This window comes from Equus caballus, chromosome 29, assembly GCF_041296265.1.
Source record: "Equus caballus isolate H_3958 breed thoroughbred chromosome 29, TB-T2T, whole genome shotgun sequence".
Taxonomy (NCBI): Eukaryota; Metazoa; Chordata; class Mammalia; order Perissodactyla; family Equidae; genus Equus; species Equus caballus.
Window position 1 is genome coordinate 39140156 of NC_091712.1, and position 22083 is coordinate 39162238.

Sequence of the window (22083 nt, forward strand, 5' to 3'; positions counted from 1 at the left end):
ACTAATTTTTTCAAGATTTTCATGCTAGCCATTGAGATAACTAAACACACTCTGTGTATCACCAATCAAACTTAAGAATCACTACTCTACCCTTTTGGGGGCTAAAAATCAAATTCGTATTTAAGAAACCAATCATAACAGCATGAGAGATGACAGAGAATCTCTAGAATCATAGAACGTAAATGCGGGAAGAGAGAAGCCAGTCAACGCTTTCATTTTATAGACGGGAGAATGAAGGTCCAGAGAGGTGAAGTGACTCGGGGGGCACGCAGCAAGCAGAGACGTCACAGGACCAGAACACAGGTCTCTCCTGCCTGCCCAACACGCTCTCTCATGCTCTCTGAGGTCCCCATGCTGCTTCTGGGGCAGCTCCAGGTCAAGGACCACCGTCACCCCTGCCCCAAGGGTGGCTCCCATGGAAGAAGGACAAGGACGTGACCAGCCAGGCAGAAGTCGAGATGGAGCCTGGAACCCAGGTCCCAGCCTCAGCCGTTCCTCCTGGTCATCCATCACCTTGACAAGGTCTCTAAAATCTGTATCTTTCTGCTCCTAGAGTAAGTGGAGACAGAAGCCTTCCTTCTCGAAGGCTGAGAAATGGGCCGCTATGGAGGACGATGAATTCTTTTTGTTTGTTTTCTGGAACAGCTTTCTTGAGATATAACTCACCCATTTAAAACTACATAATTCAATGTTGTTTAATATATCCACAGACTTGTGCAAACATCACAATTTTAGAACCTTTCCATCACCCCCAAAAGAACCCCTTGGCTGTCACGCCCCCATTTCCCTCCTCCTTCAACCTCTAGGCAATGACAAATCTACTTTCTGTCTCCGTAGATTTGCCTTTTCTGGACATTAAATATAAATGAAATCATACAATCTTTTGTGGCTAGCTTTTTCACTCAGCATGTTTTCCAGGCTCATCTGTGTGGTAGCATATTTCATTCCTTTTTATTGCTGTGACATTTCATTCTAAGGATACACCACATCTGATTGACCCACCAGTTGATGGCCATTGGGTTGTTTCTACGTTGGGGGTATTGTGAGCAAAGCTGCTATGAAAAGTCACATCTATCTTTCTGTGTGGACGTGTTTCCATTTCTCCTGGGTATATACCTAGGAGTGGAAGTGCTGGGTCAAGCAGCCAACGAATCCTTTGTATAAAGAGTGCCCTTGCCTGCACCCTTGGAAATGGGGTGAGGAGAGCCGAGAAGACAGTGATGGAAAGGGGAGGGTTCTTAGCTTGATGGACAGGGAAGGCCTCTCTGAGGAGGTGAGAATGCAGCTAATGCTTTGCAGGAAGCAGCCGTGGGAAGCTTTGAGGGAGGAACATTCCAGGCAGGGTGAACGGTACTTGCAAAGACCCCGTGCCATGAGCCAGGCACACTGGAGGACAGAGGACGGGGCAAAAGGACCTGGGGCCCAGGGCAAGGTAAAGAGGCTGGAGAGGTGACCACGCACCTCTCATTTCTGCTTTAACTTCTCACTTGGCCATAATTTCAGACTTACAGAAAAATTTCAAGTAGCACCAAGATTTTCCATGTATCCTCCACCCAGAGTCACCAAGGGTTAACATTTTGCCACATTTGCTTTATCGTTTTCTCTGTCTATGTTATTACATTTTTAAAATATATATTTTATATATGCAAAATAGTACAGAGTATTTTTTAAATTTTTAAAAAATATTCATACATATTCTTTTTTTATGAACTGTGAGGGTAAAATTTGCCCCAATTTCTCCTTCATACTTCGATGTGGATTACCTAAAAGCAAAGATGCTCTCCTACACACATGACCACAGTATGACCGTCAAAAGCAGGAAATGCACTAGAATGGGATACAGACTCCAAGTGGATTTTGCCGACCGTCACGGTCACGTGCAGGTTCCCGCCCAGGATCACAGAGTGCATCCACAGCCCCCTCTCTAATCTGGGTCTCTACCTTCAAGGACCTAATACTTAACGTACCTACTACCTGAAACGGACTCTCCCAATGATTTCATTTCTCTGTTAAAACTTAAATATAATTGGTAACAATTGAAACAAGAATTTAAAATTTAAACACATGATTTCACGTTCTATTTTGATGAAGAGCGACATTCAGTCTTGGGTTTACGGTACTCTTCTTGCTACGTATTCATTTCATTAAGAAAACAATCACTTAGTGGTTAAGTTCATGTACTCCCCTGGGGTTCGCAGGTTCGGATCCCAGGCGGGGATCTAGCAATGCTCATCAAGCCATGCTGTGGAGGCATCCCATGTAAAATAGGGAAAGCTTGGCACAGATGTTTAGCTCAGCCACAATCTTCCTTGTCAAGCAAAAAGAGGCAACAGATATTAGCTCAGGGCCAATCTTCCTCACAAAAAGAAAAAAAAAGGAAAACAATCACAGGCCAGCCCCAGTGGTCTAGTGGTTAACATCAGCACTCTCCACTTTGGTGCCACGAGTTTGATTCCCAGGCACAGACCTACACTGCTCTGTTAGCAGCCATGCTGTGCTGGTGGCCCACATACTAAAAAACAGAGGAAGACTGGCATGGATGTTAGCTCAGGGCAAATCTTCCTCAGCAAAAAAAAAAAAAAAAAAAAAAAAAACTACTGTAAGGACAAATGGCAATCCAATTGCCTTAAAACTATTTTATAGGGGCTGGTGCTGTGGCTGAGAGTTTAAATTTGCACACTCTGCTTTGGCAGCCCAGAATTTCGCCAGTTCAGATCCTGGGCGTGGACATGGCACCACTCATCAAGCCATGCTGAGGCGGCGTCCCACATAGCACAACCGGAAGGACCTACAACTAGAATATACACCTATGTACTAAGGGGCTTTGGGGAGAAGAAGGAAAAAAAAGAAGGTTGGCAACAGATGTTAGCTCAGCTGCCAATCTTAAAAAAAAAAAACTATTTTATAAACCATGAATGCTTCCAGCTTTGGAACCCACGATCTCTTTAACAAGCAGGAGGGAAATGCTGCTTCATTCCTTCCTGGTTTTTGGACCTCAGGTGTAGAGAACTGGGTTAATCATAATCCTTGGTCCATCCCACGCGCTCATCACTGATCCTGGAATGGCCCACTTCTGTATTTGTTTATTCAAATGATAGGATGGACAACCAGGAATCCATCAGCCATTGGGTTTCTGACTCTGTTCCATCCAGCTGTATACCCCCCACCCCCTGCTCCCGCCCCCCTCCAAAGAGAAGTAACCGTTATCCTGAATCTCATACAAGAAATATGGTTTTGTTATATATGTATTCCTTAAAAACATATTGTTTCGTTTTAGGTGTTTTCATTGTTCTCATGTTTTGGGATTTTCTTAACAGTCATGGACAACACGGAAGGTAGCTGTCTACTAGAGTCTAGCGTGTTCAGGCTGCAGTATGACATTCCATCATGTAACTATACCCAGAATTCATTCATTCTCCTCCCGTCTGTGTGCCTTGGCTTGTTTCGAGGGCTTTCCTAGGAGACTGCTGCTGGGAATGAACGGCATCTGAACAGAAGTTTCTCCCAGTGACACACCCAGTTCCGGGGTATGTGAATTTCAGCTTCACAAGATAATTCCCAACCGCTTCCAAGGCCCTTGTACGAGTTTCCACGCCCGCCATGATGCATCAGAGACCCTTCTGAGCCACATTCTCTCCAACACTTAAGACTGCCCGACTTCCGTTCTGCCAACCAAATAGGCATAAAATTGTCCCTCCCATCACGGTCTCCATCTGCATTTTCCTGGTCACGGAGGTGGTTACATTTCTTTATTTCCTTATCTTATGTCTACACATTTAAAAGGTTTTACCAGTTATTCGGTTATTTCTAACAGAAGCCAGAGAAAGGAACACAGCCACAGAGAAAAAGGGAGTGTCTCTTTGCCGGGTACTGTCGGTTCTTCTACAGCGTGAATTATGATTTTACTGTCCTGCCGCGTATTACTTATTGTATGCATTCCAAAATGAATTTTTTAAAGTTCTATAAGATTAAGAAATCAATTTGCTATCAAGCAGTAGGGACAACATGACCTTGTGCTTCATTCAAAGGACTTTAAACAAAAAGCCTTTTTGTCATCCACGATTTGCATAAAACAGGATTTCAGCTGGAAGTGGACTCCATTTTTTTGTTCTCCGTTTCTATCTGGGAAGTGATGTAACAACAGTAAACACGATTCATAGTAAAGGGGACGTTAACTGACTCATTTTTATTATAAACGGATGACGTTCAAGGTTTAGATTTTTCACACAGAAACCAGGCAATTTGCGGATTCAGAGCCCTTTACTGTTATTCTGAGACAGGAAATTGATGATAAAATTCTGGTTTGGACTTTCTCACACGTCTGTTGCTTTGAAACGTATCTTCCATAGTTTCAAGTCTGTGGCCCAGGGCCATAAAACTCACTTGAATTCTTCCTTTTGTTGTCCAAACATTAATGAGGCTACCTAGCTGTCATCAAGCCTATGGCACAGGGGTTGGCTGGAAGAGAGGGACCAACCATCCTGGCTTACCTGGGACATTGACCTAAGGAGGTGCCAGGCCTAGCAACTTTCCACGTGGAAACACGGAAATCCTGGGCGAACCAGGTGGCATCGCACTCCCTGTCTGGAGGCTAATTGGGCCAGCTGGTGGCTCTTTGCTCAGGAAGCTTTCCTGGAGTGCGGTCCCCCCACCCGCAACAATTGAGCCCTTCACAGTTTAAGGAAACTGAGGGACGGACAGAAATTTCACTGGTAATTGGGTACCACCAACATGGAAACACTGGCAAAGTGGCAAACCCACCAAATGTTTCCCTACCAGCTTGGAAAATACCCGAGCTCTGCTTGTGAAAGCTAGTTTCTTCTTAAAAGAAGCGTCTGTCTGGCAATTGGCCCAGAGCATGATGGATCTTTCTGGAAGGCTGCCTCCTGAGGCCCAGTCCTTTTGAACCATGGACAGAAAAACTGAACCGCCGCTCGGGGACGTCTGCGGCTCCAGTCACCGAGCTCCGCCGACCTCACGGTAACCTCCGCGTCGGCTGGGGTGCAGCTGTTCCAAAACCCGTCCATGCTTTCGGCATCTCCACGCGCCAGCCGGAAGGCAGCTGGAGGAGTCAGCCACGATTGCTCTTTCTCTCATCCACCTCCAATCCATCAACAGGTCCTGTCTCTCTATCTCCTAACTATATTCCGAATGCAACCTCTTACAACCACCTGCCCCTCCACCACTCTGACCTAAACCAGCATCACCCCCCACCAACGGACTCCTACCTCCTCTCCCGGATTCATCCTCGTCACCCTACTATCTCTTCTCAGGAGGGCGGCCACATACTGTATACGTGGTTTATAATATAAAGTTAATTCATGCCACGCCTTCACAAAAACCCGCCACAGCTTCCCATCCTCCTCAGAGGAAGGGGCCAAGGGCTTAGGACAGCCTTGACCTACCGGATGGGCCTTGTAACCTCTGAACCATGTCCCACGCTCATTCTGCTCCAGCCTCCCTGGCCTCCATATGTCCCTCCAACACTGAGCCCACTGAGGCCACAGGGCCTTTGCACCTACACTCCCCCTTACAGACCGCTCTCCTAAGATATTGCAAGGTCCACTCCTCACTTACCTCAGTCTCTACCCAAATGTCACCTCTCAGTGACCATCCTACTTAAAACAGCAGGCCACCTCCTCCCGCACTCTCCCTCCTCTTTCCTGCCTTATTTGTCCCCACCCATTTCTTACACCCATTGGGCACGCTCTGTATTGACTCACTCCTCTGCTCATTGTCTGTCTGCCCCGTCAGAATGCAAGACCCTGAGGGCAGGTGTTCGAGCTGTACCCTCAGCACTTCGGGTCCACGGGGCCTCGAACAGACCTTTGCTGCATGATTGACGGGCGATGGAAGCACAGAAGGAACCTCACGGGCCAGGCAGGTACCAGCAGGCAGAGGGGGCCTCCAGATGTGTTTCTTGCCATTTCTACTTAATTTCCTCAGCTATCGAGTCTATAACCCTCCCTTTCCCAGTGTTCCCCAAATATTTCTTTTGTGAATATCCCCAGAGAAGTGTGGCCCCTGCCGATGGCTGGTTGTTGTGGGGCCTCCATCCATTTATCCAGACTCACTGCCTCCTCCCATGGCTCCCATGGCCTCCTCGGAAAGTCCCCACCGAGAGCTCGGACGCCTCCACAGCAGGGCCTGCCAGCAGAAGCCCCGAAGTGGGACCACCCAGATCTTGCCAGAGAGCCTAAGTCACACCCAGAACCCTCGCTGCAAGGGAGTCTGGGAAATGTAGTTTTGGGCTTCCCAGCTTCCACAGGACAAGCTGTCGCACTGGAGCAGCCTTCTCAGGATTGTGCTTCCTCCCCATTGGTGGCCTTGAAATCAACTGATCAGAACCAGATCAGAATCTTTTTCACTGAAACGGAACAGACGAGAAAATATCAGCGTGTACTCTTTATTCTCAGGATAAGTATCGTGAATGTTTCATGAAAATTTCTGTACAGGCATCAACCCAGAACTATGAATCAGGATTTGTGGAGCATCAGACTTTTTTTAAAAGCTCCCCAGTTAATCCAAATGTGTGCCAGGAATAAGAGCCACGGGGGGGTCTGGTTTCGTTCTTAGACAAATGATGCTTCTGTACCCACTGTTCCAGGCCAGCATGTGGCCGCCCCAACAGTCACGTGGCCACGGTGCTGAGGGCCAGGCCTTCCCTGGAGACTGTGCATCGAAACGCATCTCTCTCATGGCCAGCATCTTCCTCTTTCTCTCCTCCTGCTGGAAGCGCACACGGCCTTGGAGGCACCGCTCTAAGCTGTTCGCCACCCACTCACTGATGAACCCTCACTCTTCCTGAGACTGGGCTTGCCCGCATCCCCACGTCCTGGATTCCTGACTTCGGCAGCCTCAGAGGGAGGGCTTCCTGAACCCGCTTGCTGGGGTTCCGTATGTCAAGCAGACAGTCAGAATGCCAAAGCAGTTCGGCCCTAAGAAAGAAGACAGTTGTTTCCTCAAAACCATCTGCACAGCTCAGCACCTCTCATCACGGGAGGAAAGCCAGGACGAGGGGCTGCCCCTCTGGAGAAGCTGCCGAGGACATGGGGACGCGGGAGGCTCATTTTCTGACAAACCGTGAACACCCAGGCCAGGGGAAGTGTGCTTGCTGAACTGTCCTGTCAGACGCCTTCCGGAGCGACATCTGGAGAGGCTGCCGGAGGACGGAGCGGGACAGCCGCAAGCTTGTCCACGCCTCAGATGTCCCCTGCCTGGCCCCTGACCAGGGCTTTGGACATCCCCGAGGCCAGGCCCCCTTGCTCAGTCTCTGGACCCAAGATGCGGCCAGGAGCCGTACGTGCCATTTGGGGCCACCCTTCCCTGAGTCCCCCTTACTGTTGTCCCCCACTGTCCCAATTACCGGGAGGAAATTGTGGAACTATGCCTCTGCAGGCCAGGAAAGGATGAGCAACTTCTGTATCCTGCTTTAGAACACTTAGAAAACATTTAGAAAATGTTTTCTGCATTTCCCAAGTTGCTTACAACTGAAGAGACATGGAGAACTCCAGGGCCTCCAAGTTGTGAAATAAGTTAATTAAATCTCTTCCCCTTGCCCCCCCCTTTCCTGGTGCTCCGCATGGGAGGACCTGCTCCTAGTGGTTTCTTTAGACTCTGGGGAGACTAGCAAAGAGTTCTTGGCCCTGGGGCTCCCTGAAAGACCCGCGGACTCCTGATTGTGATGGCCTGACATCAGAGACAGAAAGTTCTAGACTGGCTTAATAGGGCAGAAAGAGATAACGTGCATCCACGGAAGCTGGACTCCAACACCCACTTCCTTTTGGCACCAATTTCCGCCCTGAAGTCGAAGCCGAAGGAGCACAGGGACCGGAGAAGCCAGGGCCGTCTGAAAACTGGGCCTCTCGCGGGGAGACGCTGGGAGGGACCAGGCCAGGGTGCACGAGACAAACTCTTCGGAGGACAAAGACTCAGAGGGACTCCCTTCTTCCTCCTGCTGCCAGCTCAGCCAAGAAGCCTGGGAGGGTGGAGACGCGGTGTATGTGTGACACTGATTCCCTCTGAGTTGGAGGGAATCTCAGTTCACCTCCTTCTTTTACAGATGGGTAAACTGAGGCCAAGTGCTCTTCAGCGGCTTCCTTGAGATCCCCGAGCCAGTTACTGACACAAGTGGACCTGTCACAACCTGGTCTCTGGGCTCCCAGACCAGTGTTTCTCCCCAGGGCCACGGCACTTGGTACACATTCAATTCCTAACGAGGGGCGCGCCCCACACTCCTCAGATGCTCCAGACAGCTGCCCTGTCCCCACTTCTACCGCCCGGGGGACCTGCTGGAGCCACTCTCAGAAGTGTCCCGACAAACGATTCGAAATGCTTAGAGACTAACCGAGCTGTGAACACGGCCACATTCCTGCCGAAGGAGTGGTGTCCCGTGTACAGTCACCTGGGAGCCATTGTGGGGGGGTCGGCAGATGTTATAAAAGGGTGGGGCTCCCTCCCTCCTCCTTCCCCTCCCCTCCTCCTCCACTGCCTGGGCCTCTCCGCTGCCCTTCTGTTTCTCCTGTGACCTTGTGACTTCTTTCCTGAGTTCTGGTTACCCAGCTTTCATCTAAATACAACACTGGGAGGGGCAGGAAGACTGGCCTTCCTCGGGCCCCCAAGGGCCTGCTCCCCGCACCTCCAGGGGTCGGCTGCAGATATGGAGCAAACAGAAAGGCCACCAAGGTGTGTGCTGTGTGCTGGGACACAGACGAAGATACACGCCCTGCCCTCGGGGAAAGTCCTAGCAGCCTGTGAGATTAAGGGAGAGAATGACAATTCCCCTCAGGGGATAAGGAATGTGACGGATGCTTGAGCACTTCCAACAGCTACAGTTTCTGAGCCCTTCCGAGCACCTGGTGTTTTCAGCTCTCTCCAGGTGGAAAGCCACCTGCAGGAGAGCCCCGGTCTGAACCAACCAAAACGCAGACTGCGCGCACGCTCACAGCACCAGCTGTGGTTGCTATTCTTGTTTAGAACTTGATATTCCCCACAAGTACCAAAATGGTGCCATCGTAAGAATCAGGAATGCGTCTGCCTTGCTTACATTTATGAGCTGGTGTTGTCTTTATTTTAAATGACTTGTGGGGGGATGACCACAAGTTTTCAGTGACCGGCATTTCTGATGGTCTTAATTTGGCTCTGCAAATACCCATTCCAGAAGAAACTAGAGTTTTTGACAAATTAACCAAGCACAAGAACTTGTGAAGCACTTGCTGCCACGTGGCCCGGTGAAAGTATGAGACGGACCCTCCCCCAGAGAGCTGACAAAGGAACATCCAGGGCGCATCCGAGGACAAGGACGTTGGAAGCTCTGGTTATGGGACAGGACATACGTGCAAGGCCCCAACTGCACAGAGTGGATGGGAAAGGGGGCGGAGAGGATTGGAACTCGAGCAGGGCCCTGAGGAATGACCAGAAGCATGCACATACACGCGTGCATGCGTGTGTGTGTGTGTGCGCGTGCGTGTGCGTGTGCGGGCAGTAGCGTGAAGGGTGGTAGGTCCTTGGAAGGTGTGGCCGGGTGCGAGGAGAGGGGAGGATGCACGAGGGGAGCAGCAGGAGCAAGAGCACGTGGTGGCCCTAGGCTGGCCACTACTGGACGCTGAGGAACACACCTGACCCCAGCAGAGAACGCGCTTTAAGGAGTCATGGGAAATGTCAGAAGAGTGCAGCTCAGTGATCAGAGGCCCACAAAGACACAGCCAGCAGAAGATTTGCACAATACACCAGAGAGGGGAAGCCCGGAGACAGCAGGGCCCTGATGGGAAACTGAGCTGGCTCAGCCAGGCCAGCAGGTGCTTCCCAGAGCCCACGTCCCTCGGTCCCCCTCCTCGGGGAGCGTGCTGCAGTCACGGCAAGGGCAGAGCCCTGAAAAGGCCAAGGAGCCACCTTCTCATCCAGAAAGCTGCTAGGCCCCAAGAGAGGAGAGACAGCCCCAGAACAAAGACCCAGAGCAGAGGGTACTGCCCAGCACAGCAGAGGAGCTCAGGAAATGAACAAAAGAACCGAGACCCGGCCCAGCTCCTCCTGGAGAGGGTCTCAGGATCTGCTCTTTGCCCTCCCGCTGGGGAGAGAAGAGGAGAAGAGGTCCCGGGTTTGTGGTCCACAAATGCCGACCTATCTCCGACTGAGGGCCTGTGGCAGGCAGCGGACCTACAGGAATTCCGTAGGTGCTGCGCCCCTTGCCATGGCATAACTTGTTTTTCCCTCATGCTCCCTGCATCCCTGGACCTTCTGTGCCCAGCAGGGGACTGTGCAGCTGTGGCCCAACATCTGGCAGGCTTGTCTACACCATGACAGCCGGCCCAGGTTACAAGATCAACACCTGAAAGCAGTGCCCTTGGGGCCACCCAGAGAGAGGCTGCAGGACCCCAGCTGTTTCCACATGCTTCTGCTTCTGGATGAGTCAAACATCTAAGTGTGCCTCTCTACTTGTTTCTGCTGTAAAAGACGATGCTGATTCATAATGGCAGGTATCAGACCACATGGTTTCTGCCTGATATACATCATATCATATGATACATATCATACATGATATCATATCGTGCATATCATAACATACATCATATCATATCGTACATATCATAGCATGTATCACATCATATCATACATATACATCATATCACATCATACATTATACTTCATACCATACATCATATATCATACTTCACATCATGCATCATATATCATACCGCATATCATATATCACATATCATACATCATATCACATCATGCATATCATATCATATAACATGCATCGTATCACATCTACACATCATATCATAGACATATCACATCAGACATCATGTATCATACCTCATATCGTGCATCATATCTCATACCTCATATTATATATCACATATTATACATATCATGCATATCATATCACACTTATCATATAACATGCACCACATCGCATTGTACATATCATATCCTATATCATACCATACATCATATATCATATCACATCATATCATATGACACATCATATCGTACATATATCATATGACACGTCCTATCATATATATCCTGCCCCATCATCGTGGTCCATGCTGGAAAGGCGCAACACAGAGGTCTAGGTCCCAGCTCTGTTAGGCACGCAATGTGCTGAAGGAACTTAGTTACGTAACCTAAGCTTCACTTCCTTTATCTTTACAACGGAAATAATAATACCACACACTTCAGAGGGGAGTTGTGAGGAGAGAGGAACCCGTGTAAGCACTCAGCACAGCACCCAGGACTTGGAAGGTGCTCACCAAGTGTTACTTTGGTTTCTTACTGTTATCTACTGTTAGAACCTCCGCCGGCTCCTCCTCCTGTCCCTTGTGAATACTTGAGTCAGCACTGTCTGAAGACATTTTTATAGGCATCTCCACCCAAAAGGAACCTCGAGAATTTAGTCTCCGAGCAGAGCCACACCTAAATCACCTGAAAAATCGCCATCCCTCCTATTTTTAAAGGTTTCCAGGGAAGAAGTGCGTCAGCCTCCCTCTTAGCTGGTTTCCGGATTTAATTCCCGGGTCATGACCTTCCTCCAGGGATCTACCCTGAGTTTTTCCTGCCCCTTCTGTTCTCACGAATTTCCTGTGTGTTCGTTTCCTTCTTATCAAACCAATCTCCAAACCTCCTCTCCACACCTCCTTCTCCAGCAGCTTGGCCGAAGTTCCCCACCCCAGCACCATCCTCCTGCACCAGCCAAGAAGAGCTGTGAATGCGAGCCTCGAGCCCTGCCGGCAGGAAGGTCACTGCCAACTGCTGCCGGGCCAGCCTCGGCCGCCTCCATTCACTGCCCTCATGCAAACCGCTTTCTGCCTGACACCGTCACAGCGCTGTGGACCGTGCTGGAGAGAGAGCAGGGAGGAACTGCCCAGTCTCTCTCTTATTCACCTGGCACCTCGTGCATGCCTGGTGCAGAGCAAGCACTCAATCTAGAGAATGAACGAAGGAAACAGTGAATGAGTGAGTGAGTGAATGAGGAGGCTGCACTCACTAAAGCCGCCCTAATCCAATTTGGTGGACATCGATTCTGCTCCTCTCAAAGCTGAGGCACAGGGCCAGGACCTAAGACCCCGTGCTGGTTATCTTCTCACCCATCCACGCTCCACGAAAGGCAAATGCACCCAGCTCTGCGGCTCAGTGGGCCGGCCTGCATGGACATCAGCTGCTCCTGGCCTTCCGGCGGCCGATGCCATGAGGTCAGAGGGCGGGAGGCGTGTGAGCGCCGGTGGTGATGTGATGCTCCCAGTTTGCTCTCTGAGGGGCTATAAGCAGCTGGCATCCTCAAGGAAGGAGCAGCTCCCATCAGGCCGCAGGCTCCAGGGACCACTCGGTCCCTCCATCTTTCAGGCCTGGGGTGGTAACGCACCATCCCTTGTGGTTTTCCTACACCTGACCCAAACCTTCCTAAGTTTCCCTTCATTAAACTCTTCGCAACTTGCCCAACAGGAGTGAGCAAGCCAAGCGCTTCCTGCCAGGCCCCCAACTGAGCTGCTCCCAAAGTCTTACTTGTCGAGACACAGAAACTCAGCATAGGAAGGGCACTGGCAGTCAATTAACCTTCCAGAAGGCTAGAAGGCAGTCCTCCATCTGGCTTCTCTTCGTTTTGGGAGGAGAACAGCAAAGTCTTTCCATTTCCTATTTATTTTATTACCTTTTTGAATAGTTAATACATTCAGATGGTTCAAAATTCAAAAAAATATAAAAGCATATATACACTGGCGTCTCCACCATCTAACAGTTCCAGAGATGGGGCACCGGGCTCCCCTCACCTCCAGGCAGCTGCAGATGAGGTCTCATCACGCTGCTGAGCAAAGCCGGTCTCCGTGGCATTTCCACTTGTGTTTACTTCTAACAGGAGATCACAAGTCAGTAAAGTGGGAAGTTCTGCCTTTGCCTCAAAGCCCGCCAGAGTCCCTGCCCCTTCTGACACCGAAGCTTCTGGAAAACCCAACAACGACTGTTGCTCACACCTTGGGACCTTGGAGAATCAGCACCCACAGAACAGAGGGACGGTACTTCCCTCTCCAGGCAGCAGTGTTCTCTTCAGATTAAAAAAAAAAAGGCCTCACACAGTTGGCAGTGTGTAAATGTTCTGTCCTAATAGTACATAATAGTACACTTATCTATGCTGTCATAAAGTGAAATTTCCACATACAAAAAATCATTTAACAGCCCAGTTATTGAATCCTTTTTCCTTCTTCTTCTTCTCCCCAAAGACCCCCAGTACATAGTTGTATATTCTAGATGTGGGTCCTTCTAGTTCTGCTATGTGGGATGCTGCCTCAGCATGGCTTGATGAGCGGTGCCAGGTCCACACCCAGGATCCAAACAGGCGAAACCCTGGGCCACCAAAGCAAGCACGTGAATGTAACCACTGGGCCACGGGCCAGCCCCTAATCCTTGCTGCATAAGGCTCCCCTGAGTGCTGTGACAAGCAAACGGATGTCTCTGCCTTCTAGGAGTTTGAGCCAGAGACCACAAAGACACAAGTGGGCAGCGGAAGTGATAAACTCAGCAGATCGATGACTGTTCGCGGCAGTTAAACGAGGTGGGGTATCACTCGGAGAGACCCTCCAGAGACGAGGTGGCCACGTTATATGTGGAATAATGGAGACCCTGAGGACAGTGACCTGGGACTAAACAGGACCGAGGACCCACAGAACTTAGCCCTGTTCTTAGCTGTCACCTTCCTCTCATCATCCCCAACAGGACAGGGATTGCCAACCACCCCCTCACAACCAGGAGCTCATAATCGCATCTTAGCAACCTCTGTTCAAGGGACAAAGGCCAACAGGACGTCACTGGCAACCCCACAGCATCAACCTGACAATCAATGTGAATTATGAGAGAAGGGGAGGGGCGGACAGAAAGGTGGGTGGAGGGGGTGGAGGGGGTGGGAGGAAAGCTCCCAGCATGGCCGCAGGGCCCAGGGCCCCGGCAGTCTAGCCTTCCTCTTAGTTAGTTTTCACTCGTTCACTGTACCCAGCGGCAGTGGGGAAGCCTTGGGTCGAGACTGACATGGGTCACCAGAGCCCAAGCCTCTCCCAACACAAATACAAAAAGCGGAGGAGTCAGACAGCGCTGACTGGAAAGTAAAACTGCGGCCCCCTCTATCCTAGGGTCCCTCCCAGCTGAGGGTGCCGGAGGGTCCCAGCCCAGCTCTACAGTGCCTTGGGAGCGGCAGGGTCTCCATCGCCCTGCCCCTAAAATAGGGCCAAATACAACCGGCTACCCCCTTTCCCGGCAGGGGAACACGAGCATCTGGGACTTTCTGGCAGGCCTCGCGCACCCACCACCTCACCCACCACCCCATGCAGAGAAAGCCCCAGGAACCTAAATGCGAGTCGTCTTCGCCCCGGGAAGGGCCTGCAGGGGGCCAGGCACACGGAGGAAGGTCTTGCCAGGGGGCTCCTTTCTAGGCCGGGCCCATCTCCCCTCACGTAGTCGGCACACAGTCATCCCTATCCTGGCGCTCACGTTGTCAATGAAGACACGAGGCTCTGGGTGCTTAAATGACTATCCAACGGTCAGAAGGTAGAAAGGGCCGCAAACAGGGCTCGCACTCAGATCTGCCTGCCACCAGCCTGCCCCCTCACCCCGAGTCTCTCTCCTAGACGCAGATGCAATCAGAGTGCGCAGCGGGGATCCAACAGAGCTGCGCCACCGGACAACCCCAAATCGCCAGTCCGCCGGGCCCACCCCGCTTCCCCAGCATCTGGGAACTTGAGGGCAGCGCGATCGGGGGATTAGTTCAAAGTGCCGCTCGGAGCGCCGCCCCCGCTACCCCGCGGGGCGCACCGGCTCGGGCACGTGGCGTCGGCCCCGAGCGGCCGGAGGGGCGGCGCGGGCGCAAGGGCGGTAGGGGGAAGTGCGAGATCGGAGGGGGCGATGCGGGATCAGTGGGGCAACGGCGGCCGCAGGGGCAGGGCTGGCCCGGAGGGGCGGTGCGGGGCCGCAGAGACCACGCGGGGCTGGAGGGGGAAACGCAGAGCTGGGGGCGGAGGCCCGAGGGGCCAGGCGGGGCGGGATAGAGTTCGGCGCCCAGGGGGGCGATGATGCGGGGCAGAACAGGGGGATAGCTCGGGGCTCCGGGGACGGGGCGGGCCCGACAGGACCACGCGGCGCCGGTCCCGGCCCCCGCCAGCCCCGCGCGGCCGCATCCCCAGGCGCGCGGGCTCCGCACCTGGCGCGCGCAGGTCCCCGGCCCGCACCGCGCTGGCCCCGGGGGGACCGCCTACCTCTCCTGAAGGGCATCGCGGAGGAGCGCTCGCGGCGGGGCCGGCCCAGGACACCGCGACCAGGCGACGTCCGAGTGCCAGCCCCGGGGCTCCGGGGCGCCTGCGGGCGCGGGCCCGGCGAGGGGGGTGGGGGGGAGGGACATATTTGGGCAAAGGCAGGGCGCGTCACGGGCGGAGGGAGGAACCGCGGAGCGGCGGGAAGCGCAGGGGCAGGGCGGGCCCGCGCGGCCACCGCTTAACTCGTGCGCTGCCGGCCGGCCCGGGCGCGGGCCCGCTCCCCGCCAGCGCCCGGGGGTCTGGGGGGCGGAGCCCGGCACTCCAGTGGCCCCCGAAGGGACAGAAGCCCCCCCCCGCCCCCCCGCCCCCCCGCCCCCCGCTCAGGAAGAAGATCAGCTCACTCAGCTCCTTCGGGCGTGCGGGGACATCACCCCTGGAAGGATTCAGGGGACTTCATCCCATTTTTATCCTTATGTCCTCCTGGCACACGGGACAGGCACAGGGGACTGCTCACATGGCTGGTTGGTTTGAATTGAAATTAAATGAGGGCTGGAGGGAGTGAAAACCCTCCCCCCCCACCCTCCCCCACCCTCCCCCACCCCACCAAAGTGTGTCCCTAAGCTTCCCGGCTACCCTCATTCAAAACCCTCCCTACTCCCTCTGGTCCTGCCCGCTTCCTTTTTCTCCACAGACTTACTACCTGTGATGAACTTTCTATTTTTCTCTTTTGTTCACTGCTGTTTCTCTGGAGCCTAGAAGAGTACCTCACACACAGCTCAATAAATGTGTCAAATAATAATAATAGCGGGACTTAAGGACTTGTGACCTGAGAAATGGGGAGGAGACCCTGCCATTGCCATTGCCGCCACTTTGCCTCGGGGAGGCCGGCCCCTGAGAAAGTGCTTTATTATCGGGTGGGCTCAGAGGTCTCCAAGGCAGGTCATCTTTCCGGTCAGGTCGGAGTTCGTGCCTGTGGAAGTGCTCTTTTTCTATTGCAATTTGAAGAAAAGATGTTAGGAACAGTCTCCTGATGTAATATTTAAAGCGCACACGCAAGTAGCAATTGGCTCACTTTCTAAGTGGTGAACAAACGATCCAGGTGAGCTGAAAAGTTGGAGCCAGGGGTTTTTTTCTTAATCAGAATCAGCGGCTTAGCCTGCTGTCTTTTTCTTTCTTTTTTTTTTTTTTTTTACTGATAATTTTTTTGTTTTGCTTTGTTTTGGAGGAAGATTAGCCCTCAGCTAACTACTGCCAGTCCTCCTCTTTTTGCTGAGGAAGCCTGGCTCTGAGCTAACATCCGTGCCCATCTTCCTCTAGTTTATACGTGGGACGCCTACCACAGCATGGCTGCCAAGCAGTGCCATGTCCGCACCCGGAATCCGAACCAGCGAACCCCGGGCCGCCGAGAAGCGGAACGTGCGAACTTAACCGCTGCGCCACCGGGCCGGCCCCTAGCCTGCTGTCTTTTATGGGTAAAAGTCCAAACTCCTTACCCCTTTCAAACAAAGAGGATGCTAAGGAGAGGGAAGTAATCACTTGGATCAAATATTGTCAGAGGGCTTGGGAACACTGCCCTGGTAGAGCCTTCTGGAAAGACCCTGTTGCAGGGGCCTGGCCGAAGGTGGGGATCGTGTGCCATGGCCTTGTGAGCGTGGGTGTCCCTCTGTGAGAGGAGTGGGAAGTGGGGGACGTTGGCAGAGTCCCAGATTCACTGCTGTGAGCGACCGTCAGCTCCCTGTGCCCTTTTCCCTGCCGAAACCATGATGCCCGGTTGCCGTGCACTTTGCTCCGTGGACTTGGTGGCCACGGAAGGCATATTTTATCTCAGGCCAGATAAAGTGCACAGGACTGCACGTCTCAGACTTGCCTGGCTGTGGGTCATAGCGAAACCACAGGACATGCACTATGAGGTGGATGGGCCTTTATTCCTTCTAGCTGTCGCCTTCACTGCCCTGTGGACTCTTGTGGCTGATTGTGACACAGTAAGAAATATATATTTGGTCTTTGTCCCCAGTTCCTGGCACACAGCTCTTAAAACCCTTGGAATCTTGGGGGTGATAAGAGTGTCTTTCGTATGCTAATGAGATGCCTGTTGGCTGGGGGACCCTGGATGGGATGGGGGCTGGTGGCCAGAAAGACCAAGGCTGGATGAGAGGGTTGGAACGTTCAGCCCCACCCCCACCTCCGGGGCTGGAGCTTGAGTTCTCTCACCAAGGGCCAATAATTTAATCAATCGTGGCTCCATAATGAATCCTCGGTGAAAGTCCCTAAATGGTGGTGTTTGGAGAGCTTCCCGCTTGGTGAACAAAGACTTGGAGGTGCTGGGAGGGTGGTGCGCTCAGGGAGGGCGTGGAAGCTCCGTGTGCCTCTACGCTCTTGCCTTGCCCTCTGTGTCTCCTCACTTGGCTGTTTCTGAGTTGGACTCCCTGTAATAACCTGGCAATAGCACATAAAGCATTTCTCTCAGTTCCGTGAACCTTTCCAGCCGATGCTCGAACCTGAAAGAGAGGGGGGTGTGGGAACCCCTTTCTTTGTAGCCAGGTTGGACAGGTTGGGTACCCTGGGCACCTGATACCTGGGACTAGCATCTGAAGTGGGGACAATCTTGTGGGACTGAGGCCTTACCCTGTGGGATCTGCGCTCACTCTGGGTAGGTACTGTCAGAACTGAATTGAATTGCAGGACACCCAGGGGGTGTTGGGAGAGCTAGAGAACTGGTTGTTGGTGTGGAAAACCCACACATTGGTATCAGAAGGGTTGTGAGTAAAAACAGCTCAGACTCATGCAGCCTGATGGCCCCACTTTGAATATAATCGTGTGCAGGAAAAAGCACGTGGGCCTCGTTACTGTCGTCTCCGCTCTGTGTTCAGATGTTTGTGGTGGTGGTTTAATAACCCTGGGAACATATGTTCTTTCATTACCTATCAGTCAGCCAACAAGGATTGATGTCAAGGTTGAATAACTCGAAGAGTGTTTCTTCTTGTCCTTTGCAGAAGGGAGGAAACAGCAAGTTTCTGGGCAAGTTCTCACAAGAGCTAAGAGTGGCGTGGACAACTGGATTTGCCGAAGCATGAACTCATGGCAGCCAGTGCCGCATCGGGAACCTGCTGGGGTAGTGGGACCTGGCCCTCTGGTTGTCAGACGTGGAGGAAAGATTTGAAGCAATTTTAAATTGAGAATATATTCCTGGGCCCTGTCAACAATATAGTGTGAGTCAGAGAACCAAGTAATTTCATCATTATTCACCAAACTCAATTGCAACTGCTGACATTTCTGTTCTCCGTCTAATGGACTATTGATTTCACGCTGCTCCTCTCCCGAGGAGCTCTTACCACATCAGCGTGGTGTTTTTAAAGTCTCACCTAATTGCTAGAATCATGAGGAAACAGCAAGTGGTGCCTGGCCAGGCTCAAGTCTTCCTCCACGCCCCCGTTTATCATCATTTTAGAACGGTCACCATCAATAGCATAGTCTGGTCCTCTGAGGTCCTGAGGACAGAGGTGCTCAAACTTGCAGGCAAGAGAACATGCTGGAAGGCTGGTTAAACAGAATCGCTGGGCCTCAGCTCCTGTTTCTGATTCAGTAAGTCGAGGGCGGGGCCCCATAATTTGCATTTCTAGCGAGATCCCCTAGTGATAAGGATGTTGCTGGTTCTCCTAGTTTCAGACTGCACTTGAAGACCCAAGAGGAAAGTGGAACCCAGCTGTGAGGTGAGGGCCCCCCCGAGAGACTAGATCAGAATCTGTGCTCCTTTCATCCAGGGCCTGAGCTGCCCTTCTCCCCTGGCACTGATGCCCAGCTGCATGCCTCCGAGCCCAGCCCAGGCTCTTGGGGTAGGAGGGGCCAGGGCCACAGCCTCTGGTGTTCTCACTGCAGGAAGAAAAGGACCCCCTCCCAGATTTCTTTTCCCCCTTTATTGGCCGAAGGCTTTCATGCTCTCTGCAAAGGGAGAGTAAGCCTCACATAGGAAGAGATCAAGCGCTTTTATCCTCAGAAACTCCTCTCCTAAGCCAGATATTCGCATTTCCAAGCCTTTCCTCTCTAACTGTAGGAGGTGAGGCTTTGTCTCCAGTGAAGGAACTCGGGCCATAGGAAGCAGGTGGGGAGCCTTTTGATGGGCGTCAGGGAACCGTGGTTAAAAGGACTGTGTGTGAAGGAGGAAGGAAGGAACAGGGGTGTCTGGGGGCCGGGATCTGCAGGGCCCGTAAAGGACTTGAGAGCCGCACCCCACCTCCACCAGACTCCCTGGTGAGGAGAGTCCAGAGGCTGTCCCCCTGCCTGGCCATCCCCTGCCCCATGCTTCTCGGAATGGTATGGCCCCCATGGTTTAAAACACCCGCTGCCTCAAGCTTCCCACCCCGAGGGTGTTTGCCTAACCTACATCCAGCCATAGGGCAGGGTGTATGGAAGAGTGGGGTGGGGCGGAGACTGAGGGAGGATCCCTGCCATGTCGCTGCCTGTGCTGTGCGCCATACCCTCTTTGAGCCTCAGTATTTCGTCTGTAAAATGGGGATGATGCGTTCTTCATGGATTGCCCTAAGGATTCCATGAAATCGTGTTTGCCTGGAGCACAAGTGCTCAGTCAAAGGTAGCTGCCGTTATTATTATTAATGTTAATGTTATTCAAACAGGAAGCAGGGAGAGGCTACTTTTAGGGTCCCGGGTAATGCATGGGAAGGGTCTCAGAAGAGGAGGGCAAAGGGTGGGAGCATGTGAGCTGGACCAAGGAAATGTTGGGGCTGAGGTTCAGTGGGGTCAAGAGAAATCCCACTGCCAGGGGATGAGCTCCTTGACTCTGTCTTTTATCAAAATAGGAGTCTGTGTGTGTGTGTACACACAAGGATGTGACTGTGAAAGGATTAGTGATCCATGTTATTGGAGAAGACTACAGACATTGGGAGTGGTTATATGGACACATCTAACGCACAGATCTTGGTTTCTAAATACCATTTTCTGATGAAAGGAACCAGGAGACCTTGGAGGGTTGAAGCAGGAAAGTACAAGATGAGCCTGGAACATCTTGTGGTGCCAGAAGATAAGTAACCATTTTGCTGAGATGCCAGCAAATGATGGGAACTCGTCCAAGAGACACAGGGGCCAACCTGGAAGGGTTTCTGATGGACAATTGGAGCAACAAGATAAATCATGGTAGTAATGGATTGTGAGCCATGAATCCAAATAAACAGACAAATGAACAATAGAGGAGGAGGGGAAGCTCCTCCTCACAAATCCTAGAATGTATAGAAATTATTAGAATTCTAGCTAATAAATGTTGAAGGAATCATGGAACTGGAAAAGTCACTGTTTGGCGATAGCACAGTAATAATTGTTTCACAGAAGAATGGTCAGTGGATGTTAAAATTAGCATAAATGTGATGAGAAAGGATTTTGTGTGTGTCGGGGGGAAGATTGTCGCTGAGCTAACGTCTGTTGCCAATCTTCCTCTAGTCTGTGTATGGGACGCCACCACGGCCCAGTTTGATGAGCAGTGTGCAGGTCTGTGCCTGGGATCCGGGTCTGCAAACCCCAGGCAGCCGAAGTGGAGCTTGCGAACGTAACCACTACGCCACCGGGCCAACCGTGAGAAACAGGATATTAACAGTCTCAACGTATTGTCCACAGGTTAATGATTAATTACCAAAGGGAAAATGGTAACTTTACAGTGGGGAAATCTGGCAGCCTCCTTAACCAGGTGATCAAAGTTTATGTCACCAGTACTGAACCAAATCAGCATGGTGTGCCTCTTGATATAACGTACTGAGAAGGGCACAACATCACATCTATAGTATTCTTACCACAAATGCATAACATGAATTTAATGGTAAGGGAACTCCAGACGCCTAAAATAAGGTACATTCTACAAAATAACTAGCAAGTACTTCTTCAAAAATGTCAACATCATGGAAGACAAAGAAAGACTAAGGAAGTGTGATCCTGGCCTGTATCCTGAACCACAAAGGGGACGTTAGTAGGGCAGTTGGTGAAATCTGAATAGCATTGAACCAGTATTAATTTCCAGACTTTGATAATTGTGCTGTGGTTATGGAACAGTTGGGGAATTGGGGTGAAGGGTATATGAGAATTCTTTGTACTCTTTGCAACATTTCTGGAGTCTGAAATTAATTCAAAATGAAAAGTTTAAAAAAATTAAAAGGTAATTATAGATGCCGGAGAACTCACTAAATGGGAAGAGAAAACTCCCAAATTGATTTGGCCGTGTAATCAGCTACTAATTACCATTAATGACGGGAACTGCCTAATTTCCAGGCAGCACAATGAGGATCAGTACCTCAAATTTAGTAGCTTACAATACCACTCATTTATTAGCCACACAGCAAGGGGCCAGCCCGGTGGCGCAGTGGTTAAGTTCGCATGTTCCGCTTTGGTGGCCCCGGGTTTGGCAGTTCAGATCCTTGGTGTGGACCTACACACCACTTATCAAGCCATGCTGTGGTAGGCATCCCACATATAAAAAAAAAATAGAGGAAGATGGGCACAGATGTTAGCTCAGGGCTAATCTTCTTCTTCAAAAAAAAAAAAGGTACTCACACAGCAAGACTGGGTTCTCTGTTCAGGATCTCAGGAGGCTGAAATCAAGGTGTCGGCCTGGCTGAGTTCCCATCAGGAAATTGGAGAAAAACCCGCTTCCAAGCTCATTCTCTTTGGCAGATGTCAGTTCCTGTGGTTGTAGGAATAAGGTCCCCATTTCCTTGCTGGCTGTCAGGGGGACCACTCTCAGCTCCCAGAGGCTGCCTGCATTCCTTGCCATGTTGCCCCCTCCATCTTCAAGACAGCCAGGGTGAGCTGAGTCCATCTCATGCTTTGAAGTCTGACTTCTTCTGAGACT

The 22083-nt window shown here is 51.5% G+C and overlaps 1 protein-coding gene across 7 annotated transcripts in view; it reads right to left on the reverse strand.

Moving 5' to 3' along the window:
• Nucleotides 1–15537, reverse strand: part of PFKFB3 (6-phosphofructo-2-kinase/fructose-2,6-biphosphatase 3) — an 84592-nt gene extending 69055 nt beyond the window's left edge. For 3 of the 7 annotated variants that reach the window (XM_070255074.1, XM_070255068.1, XM_070255066.1), the window contains exon 1: nt 15240–15529. In XM_070255074.1, coding sequence (XP_070111175.1) covers nt 15240–15255 — 16 coding nt within the window. In that variant the 5' untranslated portion in view covers nt 15256–15529. Of the gene's footprint in view, nt 1–14334; nt 14610–15239 lie in introns of those variants that run through there. The other 4 variants (XM_070255067.1, XM_070255072.1, XM_070255071.1 and 1 more) reach the window with 4 other exon arrangements.
• Between the last annotated feature and the right edge of the window lie 6546 nt (nt 15538–22083).